Below are 10,907 nucleotides of genomic sequence, written 5' to 3' on the forward strand. Positions count from 1 at the left end.
CAGCACACTATGAGTCGGAATTGACTCAATGGCAGTGAGTGTTTTGTTGTTACCTTGAGCTGAGCTATCTGGGCCTTGATCTTGAACATCTGGTAAGCAACTGATTTGGGATTGGTTTCAATCCAGTTCAAGCTTCCGTGTGAAGTAGGTATAGTCGCACTTTCTGGCAGCAGTCTAACACTCACAGGGGCCATGTTCCTTGCTCATCCTTGCTTCTTTAAAGCCCAAACTCAGGGGGTCACTGCAAGGTTGATTTCAGATGGAAGATCTGCCGTTTCAGTCTGAAGGGCTAGGAGACAGGCTCGTGTTTTTTAGCCCTGCTTAGGAGGCACAGAAACAGTTCATTGTTCCTTCTGAAAGTGAATTTAGGCTTGTAATTTACACAGCCAGTCTTTTCCTAGCAGAGGGGCTGCACATTGAGACATGTAGAGAAGGTCATGGGTTGTACTATTCTGGTTATACTAAGCACACTGGTTCTTTCTCAGTCGGGGATGGTTCCCATGGATGCCTCCAATGCCACCCTCTTTTCTCATTTTGATTGAGGGTCACTGTTAATAACGATGCCTGTGCTTTTACTTTCTGTGATTTTTTCTTTCTTGTGCCTGTTCTCAGTTTCCTTGCCCATTCTCTATTCCAAATTCATCACTACTGCAGGTATGAGAAGGGCCTGTAAAACGCATTTCTCCACAAAGGAGAGTCTAAGTCTCAGAGTGATGGGCTGAGACATACTACTGCATTTTCATGGCTGGAAGGGTCTGAGGGAACATCTAGTAAACCTCATGGGGAACTTGAGGCCCAGAGACGCTAATGGATTTGCCTTTAGTCACATAGCATTTGGGAAGCAGAGCTGGGATAGAACCCAGGAAACTCTTATCTCTGGGTCCAAGATCCAGCCACCAGGTTGGGTTGCAGTTCATTGTCTCAGGACAGTGTGTGGAAGAGGGATTGGCTCTGATCTAAGAATGTTGCTCAACCCCAGGAGATGGGGAGCTTCCGGTCTTGGAGCTGATGCAGGGTGGAGTTCCTGTTGAGAGTGGGAGGCAGGGAGGGTGCCTCTTGGCTTTGCCATCCAGGTGTCTGTTTCTCTTGGAGACACTAATCACAGGCAGCAACTGGGGCATCTGGGACAGTGTTAGTGTTGATGGAGGGTGCAGCAGGTTCAGAACTGCAGAAAGGTGGAGGGGATGGCCTCAAGACCTGGCTTTCCTCCTTTTGCAGGTGTAGCCTGGGTATGAAGAAGCTCTTCACCGTCGCCATCTTGGCGGGCAGCGGTGAGTAAAGTCTCTGAGGGAGACTCCTCCTTCTCTCCCCTTCCCTAGCCCTTCTCCATGAACTTGGGCACCCTGGGCTTGAGTCTACTGGCAGTGAGAACTTGGACCTGTCACTTCCTTTCTCTGGGCCTCAATTTCCTGTTTCAGCCTCGTGCCAGGCTTCATCTTCCATTCTGGGGCTGTTTACTCCTCAGTGGCCTGTCAACACAACAGGATCAGTCGCATTTACGAGTCTCAGGGGCCAGGGCTCAGAGCTGAGCAAACATCATAAAATGGTGGTGTTTGTTGGGCACCTGGGGCCCCCAGCAAGCTTTGGGTGTTTGTGTGCTTAGCAGTGTGTAATTGTAAAAGTGTGTACATGTGGACATGAGATCATGAGTTTGCATGTGGGTATTCAGCATGTATCTAATGTGTGTGAAGGGGTGTCTGAGAATAATGGGGTGCCTGTATGTATAGCACAAGTGAATAAAATGTGTGCCCATTGGCACCTGAGTGTATGAGTCTATCTGTGTCTATTGATGTGTGCATTAATGTGGAGGGTGGGAGCTCTGATGGCACAGTGCCTAAGGCACTTGACTGCTAACCAGAAGGCTGGCGGTTCAAATCCACCAGCCACTCCTCAGAAGGAAGGTGGGGCAATCTACTTCCATAGTGATACTGCCTCGGAAACCCAAGGAGGGGTGGCTACGAGTCGGGTCCGACTCGACGACACATAACAACAACAACATTAATGTGGAGGGTATGTTTATAAAGTGTGTATATGAATGTGTTATTGTTGTTGTTAGTGCCTTCAAGTCAGCTCAGGCTCTGACTCACGGTGATTACTTCCATATAAAAGCACAAAACACTCTGCAGTCTTGCAACGTCTTCCTGATTGCTGGTACGTGCGAGGCCGTTGTTGCAACTGTTGTGTAAATCCATCTCATTGAGGGCTTCTCTCATTTTCACTGATTCTCTACTTTACTACCACAATGTCCTTTTCTGGTGACTGGTCTTTCCTGACAATGTGTGTAAGTAAGCAAACTGAAGTCTTGCCATCCTTGCTTTAAGGTTCATTCTAGTTGTATTTCTTCTAAGACAGGTTTGTTTCTTCTTGTGGCAGTCCACGATATTGGCAGTATCCTTTGTCAACACCACAATTTATATGAATGTAGGGGTGTATATATGCGCATACAAGTGTGTATGTAGGAGTGAATACACGTGTGTGAATGTACAAGAAAAAATACATCTTCACTAACAGTGGATGTATGGTGGAGGAGGGTGTGGAGACATCTCTCCTGGCAGTACTCCAGGGCACCATGGATCAGAAGGAGTCACCCACACTATTGTCAGGTGAGACTTTGGACGCGTATCAGGCCCTTGCCATACATCCAGATGCATGTGACTCAGGTATGTGAATGTGGACTGAATTCTCGCTGGTTTTTCATACAGCCTATTCACCATTGTCTGAACACAGACTGGCTTGAAGAAAAAAAAATACATACCAGACACACAAACAGACCGAAAAAAAAAAGGTTACATTTGGCTAGACATGAGAAATTGTTGGTTGAGTTCAGGCAAAGTGACCTATAATTTGGAAAACATTGGTTAGGACAGAGCCTTGAGCCTGACCGAACATGGACTTTGTTGCTTATGTTTGGAGACTAAGTATGGACATGACCTCAGCTTCCAGACACTGATTCTCCCTCGGTGCTGTGTGAGTGTATATATTTGTGATGGTGAAAGTGTGAGTGTGTGTGCAAGCATGAGTGTGTACAAGTGTGTGAGTGTGGTGTGAGATGTGTGTGTCTGTGTGTGAACATGTGAGAGAGGTGTGAGTTGTGTGTGTCTGTGTATGAGTGTATATGAATTGTGAGATGTGTAAATTGTGTATGAGCCATGTGGGTGTGTGTGTATACAAGTGTGTGAGATTGATGAGTGTGAGCTGTGTGAAGTATGTGTGTTTGAGCATGTGTGTGAGTATGTGAAGTGTGTAAAGGTAGTGTGAAGTATGTGTGTGTGTGTTTCTGAGGTATGTGTGTGTGTAAGGCATGTAGAGGCAGTGTGTTTGTGTGTCTTGTGTGTGAGGTGTGAGTCTATGAGAGAGACTGTGTGTGTGTGTGTGTGTGTGTCTGTGTGTATGTATCCACCCTGTGTGTGGCCTGGTCAGTTGCTCACTCTTCTGTTATAACGTGGCAGAAGATGATGGTGGGGGAGTCCTGAGGGCTGAAGCCGCCCTCCCTGCAGGGTAACATCTGCACGGTGGTGGTGGGGATGGGAGGTGGGGGAAACTTTCCAGGCTGAGGGAGTAAGAAGGACAGGTCTTCCCAGATGTGAGTCCCTCTTCAAGGCACTGCCTAGGCTGGGTGTTCAACGCACTCCTGACCTCCCCAGGCTCTACAAGGACATGTTATTATCCCCAGTCCTCAGATTTAGGAATTGAGGCCAAAGAGGTTAAGTGACTTGCCCCATGTCCCACAGTACTGATAAACCTGTTTTCAAAGCCAGGTCTGCCTGTCTCTGCGCCTGCTCTGCCCACATTTTACTGGAGCAGCAAGAACCAGAAGAGTGGGAGGAGGGGACAGGGGCAGGAATTAATGATCTGGCAGGCTCACTCCCGTCACCTACTTTCTATTCAATAGCGATTTCAGGCCAGATAGCCTTTTGCAGGTCAGGAGACAGAGGCCAGGCCCTCTGAATGCCCTTGACCCCAACTTGGACATTTATGGGGCTTTAAACCAATTTGGTTTTTTTCTTAATATGGTTCTCCCTATTCCTTCCTCGTAGGAGCTCTGGTAGCATAGTGCCTAAGGCACTTGACTGCTCACCAGAAGGCTGACGGTTCAAACCCACCAGCCACTCCTCGGAAGGAGGGTTTGGGCAATCCTACTTCCGTAGTGATACTGCCTCGGAAACCCAAGGAGGGATCGCTATGAGTCGGGGCTGACTCGACGGCAAACAACAACAACAACAAATTCCTTCCTCACCTCCTCTCGTATTTGCTCCCTGTTCTCTGTAGTGATGAAAACCATGAAACCAAGAGACAGGAAGACTGGTGGGGCAGGATCCCCAACATCAACTCTGAAGGGGAGAGCAGGCCTGGTCTTAGTCCCCAACAAGTCCCCAGGGGTGGTGTGTAGATGCAATGAGGGTCTTGCATGTGCCAGGCCCCCAAGTTGGTCACTTCTCTACCTGATCTGTCATTTCACAAATGAGAAAACAGAGCCACGGAGAGCTTTGACTGGGCCCAGGGGTTTGGCTCTGAGTCCTTCTGCCTGCCTGGCTCTGTCTGACTTCCAAGCCTGTGCTCTTCCCACTAGGAGCTCTGGTAGCATAGTGCCTAAGGCATTTGACTGCTAACCAGAAAGCTGGTGGTTCAAACCCACCAGCCACTCTTCAGAAGGAAGGTTGGGCAATCTACTTCCGTAGTGATACTGCCTCGGAAACCCAAGGAGGGGTGGCTATGAGTCGGGGCCCACTCGACGGCACATAACAACAACAACAACAACAGCTCTTCCCACTAAGGCATGTTGAGGTGGTGAGTTCCCCACCACTAGAGATGTCAGACAACCACATCTTAAGCAAGTCAGAGTGGCTTTTGGGATCCCATCCAGCCCTGTTTCTGGAATTCTTAGATTCCTCCCTCTCCCAGAACATTTCCTGGTTCAGGATTTGGGTCAAGGTCAAGAATGTGGTAGGGGGCACCTAACCCCAGGCACGGCTTGAGGAGCCCAGAAGGCTGCCAGGGCTGGCAGGATCTGTGCTGTGGGGGAGAGAACATCCCAGCTCTGAGGCATGCAGCCTGGGTTCCCATCCAGGCTCTGCCACTGCCAGGCTGTGTGACCCTTCGGCCCTTAGTCACCCTACCCGCACAGTGGGCACAGACAGGCTGTCTTGCTGCTGTGTGGGTGCCTTACCAGGTAAGCACCAGGCACAGAACCTTGACTCAGTCCTAAGTCAGGACCAGGTGTGGAGGCAGCTCAGAGAGCCCAGCAATGGGCATGGAGAGGGAGGGTAACACAGGGAGGTAACACCCCAGCTCCAGCGCTGGGGTGGGTGGGGTGGGCCCAGTAGGCTCCTTGAAGCTGATTTTGCTGGTACAGAAAATGTATTTGCCCTACTACTTCCTGTGAGACACACAAAAGGAAAGGATTGAGTGTGAGTGTGAGTATGGGTGTGTGTATATATATATATATGCATGTGAGTGTGAGTGTGTACACTCACAATGTGTGAAAGTGTGTGTGCATTCATGTGTGTGTATGTATGAGCATGTGCAGATGTATAAGTATGAGTGTACATGTGGATGTATATGTGTGTGATGTGTATGCATGCATGAGTGTGTGTGTATGTGTCTGACACCCACATACACAGCAACACTCTCCCAACTCCCAGCCGTTATCAGCCTATAACATGAAGCTGGAGTAATCCTGAGACACGCCAATCCCAGGACCATGGTAGAGATACTGAATCCAGCTGGGAGCAGACACCCCTGGGCAGGATGGGAGAGGATAGAGTTGAATCCCTGTTCACAACTGCACGTGGCATTTGTGAAGCCCCTCCCAGTACATCTGTCTCTCAGCTGTCCCCCAGCCCCGAGGTGCCAGCACCACTGAGCAGCTGAGTGTGAGGGCTCTGGACCCTGACTACCTGGTCCACATTCTGTCCCAACCACTTTCTGGCAATGGGACCTCAGACAAGTTCCTTAAGTGCTCTGGGCCTCATTCTCCACATCTGTAAAATGGGGATGATAATAGCACCTTGTAGTAGAGTGGCCATGAGCACCAATGAGTTAATGCTTGAAAGGGGTTTTAGACAAGGCAAGTCCTCCACAAATCCCGACTGTCATGGTTATTTTCTCAGGGCTGTGAGGGCTTCAGGTAGGAATGTGGGTAACACATTGTACTTGGTACTTGAGCACATGGCAGCCCCCTTCGCTCTCTTGCAGTTCTGCCCATGGCCCAGGGCAGCCTGTTCAACCTCAAGTCCATGGTGGAAGGCATCACGGGGAGAAACGCCATCCGGACCTTTGTGGGCTACGGCTGCTACTGCGGGCTGGGGGGACGAGGCCTGCCCATGGACGGGGTGGACTGGTAGGTTCCAGAGTGGCCAGGCACCTGTGGGGGATGGGGCTTGGGCAGCAGAAGGTCACATCTCTCTCTGCTTCTGAGAGATGGCAGAGGGCCCTTTCCCCAAAGGATGAAGCTTGTTTGGTGAGTTTGTGACCAGAAGCCTGACCTTTGACTTGTGGCATCTCCAGCTATTTTAGACACTTTCTTTTCTGTATCCCCATGGTCTCAGGCTTGAAGTCACTTTCACTAGCAAGGGACCCAAAGGTCAATAGTCACATAATTAAGATGCCCTACACAGGCAAAGACTGTGATGCCCAGTCTCATCAGATTGGAGGTGCTGGAGGACAAGGGTTGTTCTTCCTCCGTCAGGCTGGGAGCTCCCAGAGGCCATGGCTTGTCCTCTGCTCCTACCTTCCAACAGCAACCAGCACAAGTCTCCTATCACTGGGAGCCTACTAAATGCGTGTTGGCCTCCATTGACTTCACTCCCCCCAAGGTGATAGGAACAGACATTTGCTTCCTGTCTCCAAAACCCCCATCTCAACTCTCCAGACCTTTGTCCCTCTCTGGCCATCATGTACAGCCAGGGCCAGCTCTGCACAGAGTCAGTGCTGTTTTGACATAGATCCCCTCCCTCCTACCCTGATCACACTGCTGAACCACCTAACCCTCCTGAAGCTGCATCCAGGGCCCCAGTAAGCTGGGAGCCCTGGGAGGATAGGACAAACAGGCAGGATTGCAGACAGAAACTGGGGTGTTGCCCCAGCTCTGCCACTGCCTGGCTGTATGACCTCAGGTAAGCAACTGTCCCTCTCTGGGCCTCAGTCTGAAAGTCCGACCAACAAGGGCCTGGAACAGTTGATCAAAGTGTCTGTGCCAGTGGGGCACTACCTCTCCTCTGCCTGCCCATAGGTGCTGCCATGCCCATGATTGCTGCTACCAGAAGCTCTTTGACCTGGGCTGCCACCCCTACATGGACCATTATGAATACACCATCGAGAATAATACCATTGTCTGCAGTGAGTCCCTCTCCTACTGTCTGGGCCCCAGGGGAGGGCCATGGACTGCCAGCCCCACCCCCTGTGGTGGGACCTCAGGCAGGATTGTCAGATGAAATACAGTTAAATTTGAATTTCAGATAAACATGAATAATGTTGTAATATAACATGCTATTGCATGGAATACACTTGTACTACAAAGTTAAATATTCATCTAAAATTAATTCATCTACGTACAAGGTGAATCACTATCAGTATAAAATGAAGTATTACTACAGGTAAAGAAACCAAAAACCAAACACTGCCATCAAGTCAATTAGACTCATAGAGACCCCTCCTTGGGTTTCTGAGGCAATATCACTATGGAAGTAGATTGCCCAGTCTTCCTTCTGAGGAGTGGCTGGTGAGTTTGAACCACCAGCCTTCTAGTTAGCAGACAAATGCCTTAGGCACTATACCACAGAGATAGTATAGGTAGGACCCGTGCAAAATTTTTCTCACTTACTTAGGTCATGTTGTCAGAAGGGAGCTTGGTAGAGTGTCAGTGAAAAAGGGGAAGACCCTTAATGAGATGGATTGACACAGTGGCTGCAATGATGGGCTCAAGCACAGCAGATTGTGGGGCTGGCACAAGACCAGGCAGTGTTTCATTCTGTTGTATGTAGGGTCATTATGAGTCAGAGCCAAGTCAATGGCACCTAACAACAACAATGCAACATTTGGGAGATATTTATACTAAAACATTATTGGGTGTATATTTAAGGTGGTCTGGTAGCGTAGTGCCCAAGGCACTTGACTGCTAACCAGAAGGCTGGTGGTTCAAACTCACCAGCCACTCCTCAGAAGGAAGACTGGGCAATCTACTTCCATAGTGATACTGACTCAGAAACCCCAGGAGGGGTCACTATGAGTCAGGTCTGACTCGACAGCACATAACTACAACAACATCTGACATTTAAGTTTAACCTGGTGTCTTGTTTTTGTTTTGTTTTGCTTTTTTTGCTAAATCTGACAACTTAGCCATGGAGCTTTAGTAGGTCTCTGATGTGCTCAAATCCCCAAGCCTGGACTGGACACCTGGTTCTCCATCCCCATGACTCTTAACCATCATTCTTAGGGGGTGACGCTGGTTTTCTGAGGCCAGGTGGGGCCCAAGAATCCATGTTTTTAACCAGAATCCTTGGTGATCCTGAGCCTGCTCTTCTGTGAGCCTGACTTTGCAAATCACTGGCCTGGGAGGTGGAAGCCTTGGGCTTAATGTCCCTGCCTATCAGTTTCCCCGCGGCCCCACACAGAAACTCAAGTCTCCTGATCTCTAGGAAAGAGTCTGGTGGTGGCCCCATTTGTGGTCCCTTGGGAGTGGCTAAGGCATGTGACTGCTAACCAGAAGGCCAGCAGTTCAAACCCACCAGCCACTTCACAGAAGGAAGATGGGGCAATCTACTTCTAAAGTGATACTGCCTCAGAACCCCAAGTACAAGGTGAATCACTATCAGTATAAAATGAAGTATTACTACAGGTAAAGAAACCAAAAACCAAACACTGCCGTCAAGTCGATTAGACTCATAGAGACCCCTCCTTGGGTTTCCGAGGTTGCTATGAGTTGGATCCAGCTCAATGCCAGTGAGTTTTTCTTTTTTTTTTTTTTTTTTTTTTTTTTGTGGTGGGAGCCCATGGCTGTGTGGTCCTCATATTCTACAGTTTAAACATAGGGAAGGGGAGGGGCTAGCTTGAGGGTGTGGTGTCCCTCATTAAAGGAGTTCAAGAAAAGACAGACTCCTCCACCCCAAAAGATGATGGATTACCCTAAAGCAGTGGTCTCTACCCCCAGTTCTGGAGACTCCTGGAGGCACCAGAGGCTGCTGCTCCACAGGGGGTACCCCTGAGGAGTCTCACTGGCTCCTGATGTATTTTATTATTACATTGTTTTTCTCTCAGCTGTTTGCTATGTGATCCTTCTGCAAAGAGTTTCAGGTAAGAGAAAGAATTCTGCTGATGGAAGGTTTGAAAGGTTGCAAACCACTGACCGACTCTGTGGTTCTCAAAGTGTGTTTCCTGGCCCAGCATCAACAGCATCACCAGGGAAACGGTTAGATATGCAAATTCTAGGACCCAGCCAGCCCTGCTGATGCAGAAGCCCTACAGGTGGGGCCCAGTGGTTTGTGTTTTAGCAAGACCTCCAGCTGATGCTAGTGTATACTCAAGGTTAAGACCACTGGGCCAGATGATTTCTGGGGGCTAATAACAGCAGCAGCAGCAGCAGATACTATGTATCAAGCACTTACTTAAGGAGCAGTGGTGGTACAGTTGGTTAAGCACTTGGCTGCTAATTGAAAGGTTGGTTTTTCAAACCCAGCAGCAGCTCTGCAGGAGGAAAACCCAGCAATCTGCTCTCGTAAAGATTTACAGCCTTGGAAACTCTATGGGGCAGTTCTACTCTGTTCTATAGTGTTGCTGTGAGTTGGAATCAACTCATTGGCATCTAACAACAAGTGCTAAGCATTGCTCTTTGCAAGCATTTTCTCACTCAGGCCTCACCATCTCCCCCAGGTGGGCATTCTGAGGCCCTGGGAGTGAAGACAGGAGGCTGGGGAAGCACAGAGTCACTGATCTGGGGATGGAGGCTCTTGACACCTGAGCTTCTGTCCCAGCTCTGCCTCTAACTCACTGGGGGACTTAGACACCCCTGTTCCTGGACCTCAGTTTCCCTAGCTAAAGAAATGCCCCAGTGACCAGGTTGGACTTCTCTAACTTCAGTGAGCATCATAGTCACCTAGAGGGCTCATTCCTCAGCCCTAGGTGGGGTCCACAGGTGATGCTGATGCCTATGGCCCAGGACCACCTTTGGAAAAGTACAGGACTCCGTGAGTCTGTGCTCTCCCTCTCTCTCTCCCCTCGTCCTGACTGGGCTGTCACCCCTTCACCCACAGCCTTTGCCCTCTCCCCATCCCCCACAGGTGAACTCAACCAGACCGAGTGTGATCAGCAGACATGTGAATGTGACAAGAACATCAGTCAGTGCTTCCAGAAACAGGCGTACAATGAAGAGTATCGCAACTACCTCAACATCTACTGCCAGGGCTCCACGCCCAACTGCAGCATCTATGAGCCGCCCCCTGAGGAGATTGCCTGCAGACACATCTCCCCAACGTCTGCCGTGCCTCCCTAGCACTCTCTCGGGTCTGAGAGAGAAGTGGGGTTTCTGGTTCTGGGACCAGGCAGATGGAGCATGTGTTGGGGGGCAGGTGGGGAGCCCAGAGTCTGCTCTGCAGCTTCCTCCCTTGCCCTGGCCCCTGGCCCCCACACTCCTCCAGCCCAGCAGCCGGGCGTGGCTGCAGTCTGCTGCTGGTCCCAGACTTGGTGGGAAGCATGTGGCCTCTGCCAGGGTATGAAGGAAGAGGCCTCAGAGGAGGGTGGTGGCCTCCCATGCTGGCCCAACTGGGCACCCTCAGCCAGGTACAGCCTGGCATAGACCCCAAGCTTGTATTCCAAGCAGTGCTGGTCCTGAGGTGCTAGCTGAATCCCCACTCACATAGCCCCACGCTGGGCTTCATCAAGGTGGCACGGGAGCCAGGCCCAGACACCACAGG

The 10,907-nt window shown here is 50.1% G+C and overlaps 1 protein-coding gene across 1 annotated transcript; it reads left to right on the forward strand.

Annotated features, from left to right (window-relative positions):
- The first annotated feature begins 1,228 nt into the window (after positions 1-1,228).
- PLA2G2F (phospholipase A2 group IIF) lies at positions 1,229-10,486 on the forward strand. The gene is made up of 4 exons (XM_007935863.1): positions 1,229-1,271; positions 6,196-6,340; positions 7,232-7,338; positions 10,275-10,486. The coding sequence occupies exons 1-4, from the start codon at positions 1,232-1,234 to the stop codon at positions 10,484-10,486; spliced, it is 504 nt and encodes a 167-aa protein (XP_007934054.1). The 5' UTR covers positions 1,229-1,231.
- Positions 10,487-10,907: the final 421 nt, after the last annotated feature.

This window comes from Orycteropus afer, unplaced genomic scaffold, assembly GCF_000298275.1.
Source record: "Orycteropus afer afer isolate SDZICR_OR568_19922 unplaced genomic scaffold, OryAfe1.0 scaffold00031, whole genome shotgun sequence".
NCBI classification, from domain to species: domain Eukaryota; kingdom Metazoa; phylum Chordata; class Mammalia; order Tubulidentata; family Orycteropodidae; genus Orycteropus; species Orycteropus afer.